This window comes from Nesoenas mayeri (genome assembly GCF_963082525.1).
Source record: "Nesoenas mayeri genome assembly, chromosome: 28".
Classification (NCBI taxonomy): domain Eukaryota; kingdom Metazoa; phylum Chordata; class Aves; order Columbiformes; family Columbidae; genus Nesoenas; species Nesoenas mayeri.
Window position 1 is genome coordinate 1,637,394 of NC_137558.1, and position 18,649 is coordinate 1,656,042.

General features: G+C 59.7%; 1 protein-coding gene across 1 annotated transcript in view; it reads left to right on the forward strand.

The window, feature by feature from the left end:
• Window positions 1-18,649, forward strand: part of LRP1 (LDL receptor related protein 1) — a gene marked incomplete at both ends in the record, with an annotated part of 80,568 nt that overhangs the window by 19,836 nt on the left and 42,083 nt on the right. The window contains 5 exons of the mRNA XM_080360587.1: window positions 1,143-1,262; window positions 2,031-2,159; window positions 3,068-3,331; window positions 17,453-17,615; window positions 17,740-17,962. Of these exons, the coding sequence (XP_080216713.1) occupies window positions 1,143-1,262; window positions 2,031-2,159; window positions 3,068-3,331; window positions 17,453-17,615; window positions 17,740-17,962 (899 nt within the window). The remainder of the gene's footprint in view (window positions 1-1,142; window positions 1,263-2,030; window positions 2,160-3,067; window positions 3,332-17,452; window positions 17,616-17,739; window positions 17,963-18,649) is intronic.

An 18,649-nucleotide genomic window follows, 5' to 3' on the forward strand; every position in this document is an offset into this window, starting at 1 on the left:
TGGGACCCCCGGCCCCACGTGGCTCCGGGGCGGTGACGGGAGCTCCTGTGGCTGCCGCAGGGCGGCTCCTGCAGCTGTGCCGGAGCTGACAATTAACATTTGGCTAATCATTCTCATTACTTAACCGGGCTCCGACTTTCCCCAGCCGGGCAGCACGTGCCGGGCGCACACGAGGCCGGGGCCGCGTGCCGGCGGGCCCCGTGTCCGGACCGTTGCCGCGGCAGGTTCGGACACGTTGGGGACGTCACTGAGTCCTCCCCGAGGTCCATGCTGCCCGGGGCGGGGGTTTCTTTTCTTCCTAGGATGCATGCAATGCTTTAGCTGAGAGATAAGAATCTGAAATGAATAGCAGGGCCTGCCAAAGCTGATAAACCTTGTAAACATCTCTGCCGGCCCTGCCTGGCGTGTTAAACGGTTCCACATGTGAGGGGCAGGGTTATGGTGCCGCTGCAAAGCGGGACGTGGGCCGTGCCGACGCGGCCCCGGTTGCTGAATTCCCTTGGTGAAGCTGGAGGCTGCTGCTGTTTGCAGCGGGTCGGGCAGCCCGGGGACCTGGAGACAAATCCCATCCCGTGGCTGCGGCCGCAACCGGTTCCCGGGGACGTGGCAGCGAGTTGTAGAATCGTAGAATGATTTTGGTTGGAAGAGACCCTGAGGGTCATCAATCCAACCATAACCCAACTCCAGCACTAAACCACGTCCCTGAACCTCGTCTAAACGCCTTTTAAACCCCTCCAGGGATGGTGACTCCAGCACTGCCCTGGGCAGCCTGTTCAATGCCCCACAGCCCTTTCCATGAAGAATTTCTTCCTAATATCCAATCTCTACCTCCCCTGGTGCAACTTGAGGCCGTTTCCTCTTGTTTTATCACTTGGGAGCACAGACCAACCCCCTCCATGCTCCAAGCTCCAGTTCAGAGATCAGAAGGTCTCCCCTCAGCTCCTGTTCTCCAGCTCAACCCCCAGGTCCCTCAGCCGCTCCATCACACTTGTGCAAAGTGCGGGTGGTTGGGGCTGCTCAGACCCCCGCATCCCTTACAGCCTCCCTGCCTGGGGGTCCCGGGGGGTCCCCTCCACTCCATCCCCCACCGTGCATCCCTGCTGGCGTGTCGGTGACGTCCTCTTTGCTCCCTGTCTCCCCAGAGCAATTAGCGAACTGCACGGCGCTGGGCTGCCAGCACCACTGCGTGCCCACGCTGAGCGGACCCGCCTGCTACTGCAACAACTCCTTCCAGCTGGCCGAGGACCGGCGGAGCTGCAAAGGTCGGTACGACCGGGGCTGCGGCCGCTGCCACCATCTCGGGGTTTGGTTGGGTGGCCAAAGCCATTTGGGGCTTGGCAGACCCCGGTCTTTGCGGGGGGACGGGGGGGATTATTGGGCTGTTATGTGGACGTGGCTCCTGGAAGCCCAAGTGAGGAATATAGGGAGGGAGTAAGGAAGACGCTTTGCCTTTGTGGACGGAGCCAGAGGCTTGTCCGTGCTCCGTGTCCGCACCTCGGAGGGCGCCGGAGAACAAGAACGAGGGGCGATCGGATCAGCGCGATGCCCGGAGACGAGTCTGCGAGCGCGAGATTGCGGCGGCTCCGGCTCTTTCATTTATCCGCGTGGAGGTGAAAGGGGCCGTTATCAGCTCCCGCACGCACCTCTGAGGCTCGAGCTCTGCGGTGGAGACGGCTCTTTCATCTGGCAGAAGAAAGAGCGGCGTGCAAGCCGGGGGCTGGGAAGCTGGAGATGAGAGGAATTCAGACGGGAAATGTTAGGTGTAGATTTGCAGAGCGGGGAGGTGGGACGGCGGGTAATTAGGCCTTGACGAGGCTCAGCACCGAGGCAGGATTGTCCTCTTGATGCTGGAGCACAAAGCTGGGGCTGCCCGCGGGTGACGCTGGCCGGGTGTTGTGGTGGCTGTTGTGACCGTCACTTCGGCTTTGGGATCGTGTCCTCCCCACAGCTCTGCCTTGGAGAAAATGGGGTGTTTTGTTCCTTTTTCAGGCAGCTGGTCCAAACCATGGGGTTTTTGCCTTCTTTTCCAGACTTTGACGAATGCACCGTCTACGGGACCTGCAGCCAGACGTGCACCAACACGGAGGGCTCCTACACGTGCAGCTGTGTTGAAGGATACCTGCTGCAGCCCGATAACAGATCCTGCAAAGCCAAGAATGGTGAGGCTGCTGCTGGGCAGCTCTGTGAACTGCGGCCTCTCCTGTGTCCCCTGTCCCTGCTGCTTCACACAGTCACAGGATGTCAGGGGTTGAAGGGGCCTGGAAAGCTCATCCAGTGCAATCCCCCCATGGAGCAGGAACACCCAGATGAGGTTACACAGGAACCAGGCGGGTTGGAATGTCTGCACAGAAGGAGACTCCACAACCCCCCTGGGCAGCCTGGGCCAGGCTCTGACACCCTCACCACCAACAAGTTTCTGCTCAGATTTAAGTGGAACCTCCTGTGTTCCAGTTTGCACCCATTGCCCCTTGTCCTGTCCCTGGTTGTCACCAGCAGAGCCTGGCTCCATCCTCCTGACACTGCCCCTTTCCATATTGATCCCCAGCAATGAGTCCCCCCTCAGTGTCCTCTTGTCCAGCTCCAGAGCCCCAGCTCCCTCAGCCTTTCCTCACACGGGAGATGCTCCACTCCCTCCAGCATCTTGGTGGCTGCGCTGGACTCTCTCCAGCAGTTCCCTGTCCTGCTGGAACTGAGGGGCCACAGCTGGACACACGATTCCAGGTGTGGTCTCCCCAGGGCAGAGCAGAGGGGCAGGAGAACCTCTCTGACCTACTGACCACCCCCAGGTCCCTTTTCACTGCTCTCCAACAGCTCATTCCCAACTTATACTGGAACCTGGGGTTGTTCCTGCCCAGATTCAAGACTCTACACTTGTTCTATTTCATTACATTTTTCCCTGCCCAAGTCTCCAGCCTGTCCAGGTCACCTCAGGCTCTTCCCTGGGGACCATCCTGAGCTGCCACCTTAACCCCCCAGTCTTGTTTTCACTAGGAGGCCCAGCTGACGCGGCGTTGCCACCGCGGGCTTTGGGTGCTTTGCCGTGACCACGCTTCTCTTTCCCTACCAGAGCCCGTGGACCGTCCTCCCGTGCTGCTCATCGCCAACTCCCAGAACATCTTGGCCACCTACCTGAGCGGGGCCCCTGTGCCCAACATCACCCCCACCAGCGCCAAGCAGACCACAGCCATGGACTTCAACTACGTGGAGGACACGGTGTGCTGGGTGCACGTAGGCGACAGCGCCTCTCAGACTATCCTCAAGTGCGCCAAGATCCCCAACCTGAAGGGCTTCGTGGACGAGCGCTCCATCAACATCTCGCTCAGCCTGCACCGTGAGTGCCGCTCCCCTCGGGGCCGTGATCCCCGTCCCTATCTCCTGGGGACACCACCAACCAGCGACGGGTCAAGCTGGGCTGTGTTTTGGTAGGGGCAGCGCTACAGGCTCGGGGAAGAGCGTCTGGAAAGCTGCCAGGGACCTGGGGGTTTTGGTGACAGCGGCTGAACATGGGCCAAAAGGCCACCAGCATCCTGGCTTGTATCAGGAATAGTGTGGCCAGCAGGACTAGAGGAGAGATTGTGCTGCTGTTCTGGGCACTGGGGAGGCCAAACTTTGGATCCTGTGTTGAGTTTTGGATCCCTCATCATCAGAAGTACGTTGAAATACTAGAGAGGGTGCAGAGGAGGTGATGGAGCTGGTGAGGGGCTGGAGCACAAGTGTGATGGAGCGGCTGAGGGACCTGGGGGGTTGAGCTGGAGAACAGGAGCTGAGGGGAGACCTTCTGATCTCTGAGCTGCCTGAAAGGAGCTTGGAGCATGGAGGGGGTTGGTCTGTGCTCCCAAGTGATAAAACAAGAGGAAACGGCCTCAAGTTGCACCAGAGGAGGTTGAGGTTGGATATTAGGAAGAAATTCTTCCTGGAAAGGGCTGTGGAGCATTGAACAGGCTGCCCAGGGCAGTGCTGGAGTCACCATCCCTGGAGGGGTTTAAAAGGCGTTTAGACGAGGTTCTTAGGGACGTGGTTTAGTTGGGTGAGGTTATGGTTGGACTCAATGATCCTGAGGGTCTCTTCCAGCCAAAATGCTTCTATGATTCCACAGGGGCTTCAGCGCAAATGTACCTTTTGGCTTTCCTTCTCCTTCCCTCTTATTATCGCCAGCAAGTTCTGTGGTTTCTTGGTGGGAGTATCTCGGTACAATGGCACAGCCTGTGCGGCGGGTTTGGGGACAGCGCTTCCTCTTTTGGTTTTCACCCCGTGTTGGCCAAACCAGGCGTTGGTCCCCACCCCAGGAGTGACTGGGAACAGAAAGTGCCTCCGGTCAGAAATCAGCAGCGTGAGTCACCGGCGGATGGTGGATTCATTCCGCTTGTGTCTCCCCGGCCGTGAGAGTTCTGGTGATGGCGCCGGCTCCTGTTGGGGCTTGCTGGCTCCAGGACGGCAAGGAGAGCGATTTCAGTGCTTCTCAATGCGGATAAATCCATTTTTACAAATGAGTGAAGGTGTTGGGTGGATCTCGGAGCCGCGGGCAATGTCGTGGTGCTGCAGCTGCTCAGGGGATATCATCCGGAGCCCCGGTTGAGCCGGGATGCCGGCGGGGACCCGCTGGCCATGCCGAGGGACTGTGCAGCGCGGTTAACTCGAGCTCGCACTGTGTATTTTTAGGGCAGTGTGTATTTTTAGGGAGAGGCCTCACCCTTTGCTCTTGCAGGCGATAGCCTGAAATTAGGCAGGACAGGGCTGGGCTCTGCTCTCTGCTCCCCCCCGACGGTTTAAGGAGCTCTGCTGAGGTTTGCTGTTCTGCGCTCCTTCTGACTCCTCTCCCAAGGCTTCCCCGGCCTGAGTTCGGTGCTTTCTGGTTGCATTTCTGGCTGTGTGCAGCGAGGGTGCAGCCAGGGGGAATGAGCTATTAGAGAGCAGCGTAGGGGAAAGGGAGCTGGGGGTCCTGGGGACAGCAGGGTGACCATGAGCCAGCACTGGGCCCTTGTGGCCAGGAAGCCAATGGGACCTGGGGTGGGTTAGAAGGGGGTGGTCAGTAGGTCAGAGAGGTTCTCCTGCCCCTCTACTCTGCCCTTGGAAAAAGGGTTTAGTTCAGATATTATCAGGATATACCTGGGGAACATATATATGTATATTATATGTATAGTCATAGCACCTTGAGAATGCCCTTGGAAGCTAAGCAGGGTCGGGCCCGGTCAGTACTTGGATGGGAGACCAGCTGGGAATCCCGGGTGCTGTGGGCTGAGCCAGCACTGGGCCCTTGTGGCCAGGAAGCCAATGGGACCTGGGGTGGGTTAGAAGGGGGTGGTCAGTAGGTCAGAGAGGTTCTCCTGCCCCTCTGCTCTGCCCTGGGGAAACCACACCTGGAATCTTGTGTCCAGTTGTGGCCCCTCAGTTCCAGCAGGACAGGGAACTGCTGCAGAGAGTCCAGCGCAGCCACCAAGATGCTGGAGGGAGTGGAGCATCTCCCGTGTGAGGAAAGGCTGAGGGAGCTGGGGCTCTGGAGCTGGACAAGAGGACACTGAGGGGGGACTCATTCCTGGGGATCAAGATGGAAAGGGGCAGTGTCAGGAGGATGGAGCCAGGCTCTTCTGGTGACAACCAGGGACAGGACAAGGGGCAATGGGTGCAAACTGGAACACAGGAGGTTCCACTTAAATCTGAGAAGAAAGTTCTCCATGGTGAGGGTGTCAGAGCCTGAACAGGCTGCCCAGGGGGGTTGTGGAGTCTCCTTCTGTGCAGACATTCCAACCCGCCTGGTTCCTGTGTAACCTCATCTGGGTGTTCCTGCTCCATGGGGGGATTGCACTGGATGAGCTTTCCAGGTCCCTTCAACCCCTGACATTCTGTAATTTAATCAAGGGATCTGTCGCCCGGGTCTGGGATCCTGGTGGATCTCTTCCAGATTCGGTGTTGGTGCAGGACCAGGTTTGGACTCGCCGTGGGCTGGAGACACGTGGGAAAACATCCTCACAGGGCCGGGTTTGTTCATCCGCACAAACGAGTCGGAGAAATGAATTTCCCCCAGGCCTGGGGGTTGTGATAAGGAGATAATGTCATTCCCCAGCTCCTCTCTGTCAGGACACCGGAGAGACCTGTGAATCCAATTAGTGCTTTCCCCTCTTTATTTGCTTCTTTATGGCATTATCTGCTAGCAGCAGGAGTCGGGCTTCCCTGGCGCCTGCTGCTAATGGGGCTCCAGTTGGCATCTGATGGGGAGGATGCTGAAGGGCTGGAAATGAGCAGCCCCCAGCTGTCACGGTGGGGCTGGGCTGGGGATTGTCCCACCCGGCTCCCGTGTCCCCGCTCCGTCCCGCAGGGAGATCAGTGTCACTTGTGTTGCAGGGGATGCGTTGAACGAGTGCTGCTAACAGGGCTTGGCAGGACCTGCTGTACTCTGGAGCTTTGCTTCTCCCTGCACTGCTAAACCCTCTCTGCTCTCCGCAGTCTCGTGTACCGATGCTCTTGTTCACGGTGGCCGTCCCTCGGTTCCCAAATGCCCGTGGACGTTTTTCACAGGCAGTGATTTTCTCAGCTGATCTGAGCTGGCTGGTTCCCTACCCCCAGCTCCTCTTCCAGGGACACGCTAAAAATCACAGGCCGGTGACGTCTCCCATCCATTTCTCTTAGGGAAACAAAAAAACCCAACCCAAAAAGCCACCTCTTATTGGAATTGAGTTATTTCTCTCCGCCATCAGTCGGAGCCGACTGCGGTGGCTGGGGAGCCGTGGGCACCGTTCTCATGTGGAGGTGATGGGAAGGACGTGATGCTGGTGATGGCGAGTGGGGGTCCGGCCTGTCCCTGTCCCCATGGGGAGCTTGGCGGTGGCACCAACCCCTGGAGCTCAGTGTCCCCTGGACCTTGGTGTCCCCCGGAGCTCAGTGTCCCCCACAGCTCAGTGTCCCCTGGAGCTCGGTGTCCCCTGGAGCTCAGTATCCCCTGGAGCTCAGTATCCCCTGGAGGTCAGTGTCCCCCAGAGCTCAGTGTCCCCTGGAGCTCGGTGTCCCCCGGATCTCGGTGTGCCCTGGATCTTGGTGTCTCCCGGAGCTCAGTGTCCCCCAAATCTCGGTGTCCCCTGGATCTTGGTGTCCCTTGGATCTCAGTGTCCTCCGGAGCTCGGTGTCCCCTGGATCTTGGTGTCTCCTGGAGCTCAGTGTCCCCCGGAGCTCGGTGTCCCCTGGATCTCGGTGTCCCCTGGATCTTGGTGTCCCCTGGAGCTCGGTGTCCCCTGGAGCTCGGTGTCCCCTGGAGCTCGATGTCCCCTGGATCTTGGTGTCCCTCGGAGCTCGGTGTCCCCTGGATCTCAGTGTCTCGCAGAGCTCATTGTCCCCTGGATCTCGGTGTCCCCTGATCTCAGTGTCCCCTGGAGCTCCGTGACCCCCAGAGCTCAGTGTCCCCTGGAGCTCAGTGTCCCCTGGATCTCGGTGTCCCCCGGAGCTCAGTGTCCCCCGGAGCTCAGTACCCCCTGGAGCTTGGTGTCCCCTTGAGCTTGGTGTCCCCTGGATCTCAGTGTCCCCTAGAGCTCAGTGTCCCCCGGATCTCGGTGACCCCCGGAGCTCGATGTCCCCTCCCGGCTCAGCACGGTGAACAGTCCAGGACACAATGGCATGTGCAGCAGCGGCGCAGGGGGGGACTCGTCCTTCTGCCAGCGCCGAATGGCAACAAGGGGAGCTTGTCTCGTTCTTCCTCCCTTTCCGCTCTCCCTCCCGCTGCTCCGGCTGGAACTCCAGCTCTGCTCCTGCGCGGGGAGGATCCGGCAGGATCAAGGACACACACCCCGCGCAGGGCAGAGCTGCTCTCTAGAGCGTCTCCAGCGGGACCCCACGGGGGTTCCCCACAAACCCACAGCCCCATCCCAGCTGGTGGCCGGGGTGGGTTGTGACACGACGACATAGGAGCGGAGCCCCGCGGAGCTGCCGCGCTCGGCGGCCGATCCCCCGACCCCCGGGGACTTTGTGATCCCGTGGGTTTGCTCAGCCAGATTCCAACCTCCCCGTGTTTCCTGACACAATGTCCTCGTTTGTTTGGAGTTGGGCTTCCAAAGAATTCCAAAGCAAAACAACGCACCGAAAGGGCTTCCAAGCCCTTGTGCTCTCGGGTGGCACTGGGTCGGCGCTGGGTCCCCCCGAGGTGCCGCAGGGGGATCCCTATGGGGCTGGGCAGCTCCTGGGTTCTTCCCCATGGAAGTACTGCTAACAGGGCTTGGCAGGACCTGCTGCACTCTGGAGCTTTGCTTCTCCCTGCACTGCTAAACCCTCTCTGCTCTCCGCGGTCTCGTGTACCGATGCTCTTGCTCACGGTGACCGTCCCTCGGTTCCCAAATGCCCGTGGATGTTTTTCACAGGCAGTGATTTTCTCAGCTGATCTGAGCTGGCTGGTTCCCTACCCCCAGCTCCAGGGGACACTGAGCTCCGGGGGACACCGAGCTCTGGGGGACACCGAGCTCTAGGGGACACTGAGATCTGGGGGACACCGAGCTCCAGGGGGTACTGAGCTCCAGGGTACACCGAGCTCCGGAGGACACCGAGCTCTGGGGGACACCGAGCTCTGGGGGACACCAAGGTCCAGGGGACACGGAGCTCCGGGGGACACCAAGCTCCAGGGGACACGGAGCTCTGCGGGACACCGAGCTCCAGGGGAGACTGAGCTCCAGGGGCTGGTGCCACCGCCAAGCTCCCCATGGGGACAGGGACAGGCCGGACCCCCACCCGCCATCACCAGCATCACGTCCTTCCCATCACCTCCACATGAGAACGGTGCCCATGGCTCCGCAGTCACCGCAGTTGGCTCCGACTGATGGCGGAGAGAAATAACTCAATTCCAATAAGAGATGGGTTTTTGGGTTGGGTTTTTTTGTTTCCCTAAGAGAAACAAAGAGAACGTGTGTTGGGATACACAGACCCATCCCAGCTCCCGCTCCCTTGTTTTTCTCATCCCTTTTCCCCATTTGGGGCAAAATTCCACGGGTTTGGTGCAGGAATGTCGCCGCTCGGTGGGACACATCCCGGGCTGCTGGGAAAGGGCTGCGGAGTCTCCTTGATTTATTATTCCTCGTTTGAAGGTTTGTTGTTCTCTATTTTCTTTCCTAAAACAAGCCCCCAGGAAGGGGTTTGAAATATCAGGACATTTGATCCCGGGTGTATTATAAACCCTAAACGATAGCAATCTGGCCGTTATTAAAATACCTTCCTGGGCAGCATCTATCTAAACAAGCATGTCTAGGAGGTTGTTTTCCTTGACTCCACTTCAGCCCCGTTACTCGTAATGACCTGTCCCGTTGCCAACGAGCAGAAGAGCTGAAGGCTTTGGGACAAATTGCTTTCAGGGCCGTGTTGCTCTGCGGAGGAATCCAAGTACATTTCTTTCCCCGCTTTGCATGGAAAGCTATTTTTCTTCCTTGCCGCCTCATCCAAGAAAGAGGCTCCGATGTGAACTTACTTGGCAAGAAAGCGGGATGATTGGTAATTTCATCTACTGATTCCGTTTCTTTTAATATTTAACTGTTTGTGGCCGTTCTTGGAGCGGTGACGGGCGCGCACCGGCGCATCAGCTCTATCTGTTGATGGCCATGATGGTTTAAACCTGTTAACCAAGTGTGTGCTGGTTTCTGTTGAACCCAGGGGCAGATCTGCTGTGGGGACTGCGCCTGAGCCCCATTGGGATCATCGCTGCCCATATTGGCCCCATTTCTACTTTCCTATCCCTCCACCCCCCCAAATCATCCCCATGGCGGGTCCCCACTTTCCTATCCCTCCACCCCCTCAAATCATCCCCATGGCGGGTCCCCACTTTCCTATCCCTCCACCTCCCTAAATCATCCCTATGGCGGGTCCTCACTTTCCTATCCCTCCACCCCCCAAATCATCCCCATGGCGAGTCCCCACTTTCCTATCCCTCCACCCCCCTAAATCATCCCTATGGCGGGTCCCCACTTTCCTATCCCTCCACCTCCCAAATCATCCCCATGGTGGGTCCCCACTTTCCTATCCCTCCACCTCCCTAAATCATCCCTATGGCGGGTCCCCACTTTCCTATCCCTCCAACCCCCAAATCATCCCTATGGTGGGTCCCCACTTTCCTATCCCTCCACCTCCCCAAATCATCCCCATGGCGGGTCCCCACTTTCCTATCCCTCCAACCCCCAAATCATCCCTATGGTGAGTCCCCACTTTCCTATCCCTTCACCCCCCTAAATCATCCCTATGGCGGGTCCCCACTTTCCTATCCCTCCACCCCCCCAAATCATCCCCATGGCGGGTCCCCGCGTTCCCTGTGTCTCTCCCCTCACCCAGCAGGAAGCCAAGCGCCCTGTCCCTCCGCTGAATACTTTTGCCCATGGAACGGCCTCATTAAGGCAGAGTAATTAGCGGTCCCTTGGCTGCCCTCCACGCAGCCCAGAGGGTGCTTGTTCCATCTCTCCCTGCTCTGGGGGGGCCGCTCAGCCCTTGTGGGGGCCGCACCACCCCCCTGGGTGCATTTGACGTGCGCGCGGCGGCCGCAGGATCCGTCCCAGCGCCGAGTCAGCCGCGCTGGCCACGGGCCACCGGCTTCCACCCAGCGGTTCCTCCGCCGGGCTAAACAGCTTAACAGAATGGCGGGGGGGTGGATTTTCGGTGTGTTTTAGCCCATGTTTCGGAGGAAACAAGGCTGACGTGATGGCGGCGGCCGCGTGCGCCGGTGTCCGTCCCTTCCGCACAAGGACACGTCTGTGCGGGACCCCCGAGGGGTGCCCGTCCGTCCCACGGCCCCGTGGGCGCTGGAGTTTGTCTTTGTGCCTGTCCTGTTAACACACTTCTAATTAAGGCAAATTGTCCCCAGGAGCAGTGTTTATCCGCGGAGCGTGTTGCCGTTACAGAGAGCGTCTTGTTCTCCAGGGGAGGGGACGGCTGCGGGGGGAAGAGGCAGAAATTCCTCCAGATTATGGTATTATGTAAATGTATCAAACGGATCATTCCCTATAAAAAGGAAAGTAGGAAAGCGATGTATTTGAGAAGCCCTGGGGACTGCATTCCTGACGAGCCTCCGCTCCTCGTCTGGAGGCGCTTTTGAACCGAAACATTCGGTGGTTTTTCCAAGCCTTTTTTCCGCAGGAGCCGCGTGTCGCTGGTTCTCCCAGTGCCGCGTGTTGCTGGTTGTCCCAGTGCCGCATGTCACTGGTTGTCCTGGTGCCGCGCGTCTCCCAGTGCCGCGTGTCGCTGGTTGTCCCAGTGCTGCATGTCACTGGTTGTCCTGGTGCCGCGTGTCTCCCAGTGCCGCGTGTCGCTGGTTGTCCCAGTGCTGCATGTCACTGGTTGTCCCGGTGCCGCGCGTCTCCCAGTGCCGCGTGTCGCTGGTTCTCCCCGTGTCACTGGTTCTCCCGGTGCCACATGTTGCTGGTTGTCCTGGTGCTGCTGGTTCTCCCAGTGCTGCGCGTCGCCGGTTCTCCCGGTGTCGCTGGTTCCCCCGGTGCCGCGTGTCGCTGGTCCCCCAGTGCCATGTGTCGCTGGTTCCCCCGGTGCCGCGCGCCGCTGGTTCTCCCAGTGCCACATGTCGCTGGTTCTCCCGGTGTCACTGGTTCTCCCAGTGCCACATGTTGCTGGTTCCCTCGGTGCCACGCACCGCGGGTTCTCCTGGTGCTGCATCTCGCTGGTTCTCCCGGTGCCGTGTGTCACTGGTTCTCCTGGTGCCACATGCTGCTGGTTCTCCTGGTGCCGCGTGTCACTGGTTCTCCCGGTGTCGCGTGTCACTGGTTCTCCCGGTGCCGTGTGTTGCAGGTTCTCCCGGTGCCGTGTGCCGCTGGTTCTCCCAGTGCCGCGTGTTGCAGGTTCTCCTCGTGCCGCATCTCTCTGGTTCTCCTGGTGCCACGTGCCGCTGGTTCTCCTGGTGCCGCGTGTCGCTGGTTCTCCCGGTGTCACTGGTTCTCCCGGTGCCGCACGCCGCTGGTTCTCCCAGTGCCGCGTGCCGCTGGTTCTCCCGGTGCTGCACACTGCTGGTTCTCCCGGTGCCGCGTGTCGCTGGTTCTCCCGGTGCCGCATGTCGCTGGTTCTCCCGGTGCCGCGTGTCGCTGGTTCTCCCGGTGCCGCGTGTCGCTGGTTCTCCCGGTGCTGCGTGTCGCTGGTTCTCCCGGTGCCGCATGTCGCTGGTTCTCCCGGTGCCGCGTGTCGCTGGTTCTCCCGGTGCTGCGTGTCGCTGGTTCTCCTGGTGCCGCATGTCGCTGGTTCTCCCGGTGCCGCGCACCGCTGCTTCTCCCGGTGCCGCGGGGGTGAGTTGGGCACGTTCCCCTCACCCGGAGCAGCAGGACGCGGCGCTGGCTGCCCCAGAGGCTGCTCTCCCGGTGGGACCGGCAGTTTTGGTGTGCGTGTCTGCTCGGGGGTTGCACCGGTACCTCCGCACGGTCGCTGCAGCCCAAACGCTTTGGGCACGGGGGTTTGTGTGAGGGTTGAAGCGGGAAACGCGGGCTGTTCTTAGGGGATGCGCTGGGACATTATTGAAAACCGAGGTGGAATGTGAGCAGCAGAGCTCAGTCCGGCTTCCATCTGTCCCGTGTGCTGGGTGACAATGTGCCGCAGCACAGCGGGGACCTTTGGTGACAGCACCGCGCTTGGTGATGGTTTTAGCCACCTCAAAGGGGAGTTTTGCAATGAGGGTCCCCAGCAGAGCCTGGACCCTGCAGACACCCCATGGATTCCCTTTAGGAATCCCAACCCAGAGGTGGGATTTGTGCTGAGCACTGATTTCCGAGCCCTTTGCACCTTCACCGCTGCGCGAGGGCCGGGGCGAGCTGCTGAGCTGCACGCATCTTAATTGCAGCTGTTTCAGGGCTGTGTCGAAATGCGTGTTTAAGCGAAGATTCCGCGTTTCCTTCCTCCTCGTGTCAGGCCGCAATTGATGTATTTGCAGACTGCACAACAACTGATTCATGCAGAGGAAAGTTATGTGCTGGGTCAGCAAAGCCGCTTCTGCAAAAAAACCCACAGCCTTGCAGTGCTTGAGCGGTGTGGGGTAAATCAGATGCTCCAAGGCCGGGGTTAAGGGGGGAGAACCTCTGGCATTAGCTCCTGTGAACACCCATTGAGCTGCTGACCCACTGGTGTCAAGATGCTCCCAGCCCCACCGGGTTCAGGATGAGGTTGGATTTGGTGTGGGGCACATCAGATGCTCCAAGGCCGGGGTTAAGGGGGGAGAACCTCTGTCATTAGCTCCTGTGGACACCCATCGAGCTGCTAACCCACTGGTGTCAAGGTGCTCCCAGCCCCACTGGGTGCAGGATGAAGTTGGATTGGGTGTGGGACACATCAGATGCTCCAAGGTCTGGGTTAATGGGGGAGAACCTCCGGCATTAGCTCCTGTGAACACCCATTGAGCTGGTGACCCACTGGTGTCAAGGAACAGGACAAGGTGCTCCCAGCCCCACCGGGTGCAGGATGAGGTTGAATTTGGTGTGGGGCACATCAGATGCTCCAAGGTCTGGGTTAATGGGGGAGAACCTCCGGCATTAGCTCCTGTGAACACCCATTGAGCTGCTGACCCACTGGTGTCAAGGAACAGGACAAGGTGCTCCCAGCCCCACCGGGTGCAGGATGAGGTTGGATTGGGTGGGGGGAATGTTATTGCTGTGTCCCACGCCCCACGTTGGGCACCGATAGATCTCTCACCATTTACTTCAGGGCGATAATAAACATGCTGAGAGTGCCTGGGAAGGTTTGTAAGAGTTATCAGGGCCAAGAGCACCTTGGATTGAGGCTGGAGGCTTCTGCCTCTCCCCAAGTGCACCCTGGTAGAGGGGTCCAACCTCATCCTGCACCCGGTGGGGCTGGGAGCACCTTGTCCTGTTGTGACAACAGATGTCGGTGGGTGCTGGAGGAGGACACGTGGGAGCTGGACGTGGCTCCTCAACCTTCAGATTCCAACAGCGGTGGCTGCGGCGAGGAAAATCCGAGCCCGCGGCTTCTTTTGCGGCAGGGATTTCAGCACAAGCTCGGTCAGGATTGCTCGGTTCGCGGTGAGTGCGAAACCAGGAAACATCTGTGCCGAGTGGGTTTGGGAGTTTGCTGAAGTTGCCAGCCCGCCCTTGTTGAGCAACGCGCTGCGTGCACGCTGATGAACCCCTTGGCGCTCCCTCTGCCCTCCCGTTGTCTTCATCCCTCTCAAACCCAGTCAAACCCAGTTCAACCAGCAGCGTTCATGGGCAGCGAGCGCTCGGACCCCGAATCGCCAGCCCGGTGGGGCGCGTTGGCTCCTTCCAGCTTTCCAGTTGACATTCTGTGCCCCCACGAGCTCATTTTCAACCACGAGCAAACACAGAAATGTTGGGAAATGAGTTGTGCGTGTTGCAATTGCTTGCGACACCCGCCGATGGTTGAGCAAGGAGGGGGCCTTGACTCCGCGATGGGAATTGGTGGGGGGGATGTACTGGTCAACCAGCGCCGCACCGGGAGCTGGGGCGGGAGGGGGTGGTCGCTGCCCCCATCTCCTTCTATCCATGTTGTTCACAGGAGCCGTTCATGGCCAGGGTACCCCTGAGCTGTGTCCTCGCCATGGGACGCGGTCCCTGGTCACACTGCGGGGACACGCGGCACCGTGGGGGGAGACACCGCGTCCCTGGCTCCCATGCCAAGGAGTGAGTGGGGGGAGAGCTCTGTGCGGGCTTAAAAATAGACATTTGCTAAATGAGCTTCCACTGCAAGTTCAAGAGGAAATCCAGGTTTAGCCGAGGCTACAAGAAAGAGCTGCAAATGATAATAAAACCCGATTCCTGCGAAGGAGGAGGGAGGAGGATGGCGAGCGCCGGGAGAAGGAGCGGGCTGAAAAACAAAAGCCTTTGAGGAGGGTAATGCTTTCCAGCTGCAAAAATACAGCCTGGGAGAAGAGCAAGTGCTTGCGTCACCCCTGCTCGGAGCTGGGGCCCGAGCGGAGCCCCCCGGGAGCGCCGGGACCCCCGGCGGGGAGAGGAAAACCGCGGTCGGGCAGCGAGCGGCTGGAAAGCTGCAGCTTGTTTTGGCCGCGTTCTCGTCTGATTCCTGCCCAGCCTTTGGGTGCCGTGTCAATGAGCTCGTTCCTCCCTGGCCGTGCCCCCGCGACGCTGGGGTTCTGGGGGACGCTGATGGTGGATTGAGGTGTGGGTGTTAGTGCTGAGCGCCCACGGCCGGGGCAACCGGGGGTCCCTGTGGGGCTAGGGATGTCTGTCCGTCCGTCCGCCCCTGCTTGGATCGCTCCCCGGATCCTGTGACTCTGACTCAGCCGCGCAGGCGCCAGCCAGGACCTGCTTTTTTGGGGAATTCTTTGCACATCCCTTTGCCGCGGCGTTTCTGCGCAGCGTGCCTCAGGCGGCCCCGCGGCGGCACGGAGCGCGGCCCTGCCTGCCCCGCGCCGCCCCCCGCGCACCGTTTTAGGGGCGCTTTGTGCCAGCGCTTCTGTGGGGGGGCGCAGCATCCCCGGCTTTGCCAGCTCTGGCACTTTGGGCACAGCGGGAGCCCCATGGGGCCTTTGGCTCGGCTGCTTTGATGCGAATTCCCCAGCTTTGGCTGTTTCCACTCGTTCTTACGAGATGCATCACGCTGGGCGGTGGCCGCGGGCGCCGCGGCCTCACCCTTGCGGGGCGCAGGGCAGTTGGTCACCAGCGGCGATCGCCACGATGTCCCCATCCCCATCCCTGTGGCCTCTGGATAATTCTTGGGCTTTGGGTTTGCGCTGGGACAGGGGAACCCCCAAACCGCTGGGTGCCAGAACCTCTTGAGCGCCTCGCGGCGCTGCGGCGGGGAAGGGCTTGATACCATCAGGCGAGCAGGGGGAGCGCGGGGCGTTGCAAAATGTCCTGGCTTGATTCATGTTTTCCCTCCCGAGCTTGTGTGCTGGTTAATAATTCAGCAGCGTCTGGCCCTGCTCCGCCGGGGCTGTCTGGGTCCCGCTGTCCTCGGGGTGGGCGGGTTGCCTGCTCGGCTTCGCCCGTGCCGGCCACGGTGCCGCCGCGGGGTCTCGGGGGGCACCAACCGAAAGGATGGAGCGCCGGAGCACTTGGCGTCTCCCAGAGGTTCCGGGAGCCGCAGCCTGGTGGGAAGGGGCTGAGCAGCACCAAATGCCAGCCTGGTTGCGAGGAAGGAATTTGGGTTCATTGGGTTTATCCGATTTAACAGGCTTTCACTGGTTTAATTAAATACTCCACTGCGGCGTGCCAGATGCCGTCTCTCACCTGCTTCAGGGCGTCCTGGCGGCTCTGGATTAGTCCTGCCCGAGCGGGGCTCTGCCGTGGGGCTCGTGTCCCCCAGCCCAGGCGTTTGCTGTCCCCACATTGCGGGTTGTGCCTTTTCCCCCCGCTGCTCGGCTCTGCGGGGCTTTGCCTCCTCCCCGCTGCGTTGCCCGATTCTGGAGCCATCTCCCTGCTCAGCCACTGCTCCAGGATGCTTTCCTGGCCTCGCTGCTCGGCTGCGTTTGTGCTTGAGGATTGAGGGTCTGTGCTGGGACCGGTATTAGTCAGTATGTTCATCAATGGCTTGGATGAGGGAAGAGTGACGGTCAACAGGTTTGCTGGTGACACCAAGCTGGGAGCAGTGGTGACACTGGGAGCTGTGCTGCCATCAGAGACCTGGACAGGCTGGAGAGCTGGGCGGGGAAAATGTAATGAAATAGAACAAGGGCAAGTGTAGAGTCTTGAATGTGGGCAGGAACAACCCCAGGTTCAGTGTAAGTTGGGGAATGAGCTTTTAGAGAGCAGCGTAGCGGAAAGGGAGCTGGGGGTCCTGGGGACAGCAGGGTGACCATGAGCCAGCACTGGGCCCTTGTGGCCAGGAAGCCAATGGGACCTGGGGTGGGTTAGAAGGGGGTGGTCAGTAGGTCAGAGAGGTTCTCCTGCCCCTCTGCTCTGCCCTGGGGAGACCACACCTGGAATCTTGTGTCCAGTTGTGGCCCCTCAGCTCCAGCAGGACAGGGAACTGCTGGAGAGAGTCCAGCGCAGCCACCAAGATGCTGGAGGGAGTGGAGCATCTCCCGTGTGAGGAAAGGCTGAGGGAGCTGGGGCTCTGGAGCTGGACAAGAGGACACTGAGGGGGGACTCATTGCTGGGGATCAATATGGAAAGGGGCAGTGTCAGGAGGATGGAGCCAGGCTCTGCTGGTGACAACCAGTGACAGGACAAGGGGCAATGGGTGCAAACTGGAACACAGGAGGTTCCACTTAAATCTGAGCAGAAACTTGTTGGTGGTGAGGGTGGCAGAGCCTGGCCCAGGCTGCCCAGGGGGTTGTGGAGTCTCCTTCTCTGCAGACATTCCAACCCGCCTGGTTCCTGTGTAACCTCATCTGGGTGTTCCTGCTCCATGGGGGGATTGCACTGGATGAGCTTTCCAGGTCCCTTCCAACCCTTGACATTCTGGGATTCTGTGGGGTGCCCAGTGGCCAGGGATGTGGTCAGAGACCCCGCGTGTGGGGCTTCTGGCTCCTGGCTGCCCCCTCCCTGCATAACCCCACGCCTTCTTCCCCCCCAAGACGTGGAGCAGATGGCTATCGACTGGCTCACGGGCAACTTCTACTTCGTGGACGACATCGACGACAGGATCTTTGTCTGCAACAAGAACGGAGTCACCTGCGTCACGCTGCTGGACCTGGAGCTGTACAACCCCAAGGGGATCGCGCTGGACCCAGCTATGGGGTAAGAGTCCTGCTCGGGGTTGGGAGGTGACAGCGTGAGCCGTCCGTACGTCTGTGTCCACCCTCTTTCTGGGTGGAACGTGGCATCCTGGCTCTGAGCTCTCGCTTTTGCCCTTCTTGCACAGCAAAGTGTTCTTCACGGACTACGGGCAGATCCCCAAGGTGGAGCGCTGCGACATGGACGGGCAGAACCGCACCAAGCTGGTGGACAGCAAGATCGTGTTCCCCCACGGCATCACCCTGGACTTGGTGAACCGGCTGGTTTACTGGGCTGACGCCTACCTGGACTACATCGAGGTGGTGGACTACGAAGGCAAGAACAGACACACCATCATCCAGGGCATCCTGGTGAGCAGGACCGGAGGGGGATCTCATGCAGAGTGGCTGGGGGCACATCGGAGCTGGAGGGCATTGGGCCACAGGTTCTCATGGGCCCCTCATCATTAGAAAGGCATTGAAGTACTAGAGAGGGTGCAGAGGAGGCAACAAAGCTATTGAGGGGCTGGAGCACAAGTGTGATGGAGCAGCTGAGGGACCTGGGGGGTTCAGCTGGAAACAGGAGCTGAGGGGAGACCTTCTGATCTCTGAACTGCCCGAAAGGAGCTTGGAGCATGGAGGGGGTTGGTCTGTGCTCCCAAGTGATAAAACAAGAGGAAACGGCCTCAAGTTGCGCCAGGGAAGGTTGAGGTTGGATATTAGGAAGAAATTCTTCATGGAAAGGGCTGTGGGGCATTGAACAGGCTGCCCAGGGCAGTAGTGGAATCACCATCCCTGGAGGGGTTTCTAAGGTGTTTAGATGAGGTTTAGGGATGTGGTTTAGTGCTGGAGTTGGGTTATGGTTGGATTGATGACCCTCAGGGGACAATTTCATCCCCAATTTCATCTTGGGGACAATTTCTTCCCCAAAGGGCTGTGGGGCATTGAACAGGCTGCCCAGGGCAGTGCCGGAGTCGCCATCCCTGGAGGGGTTTAAAAGGTGTTTCGACGAGGTTCTTAGGGACATGGTTTAGTGCTGGAGTTGGGTGAGGTTATGGT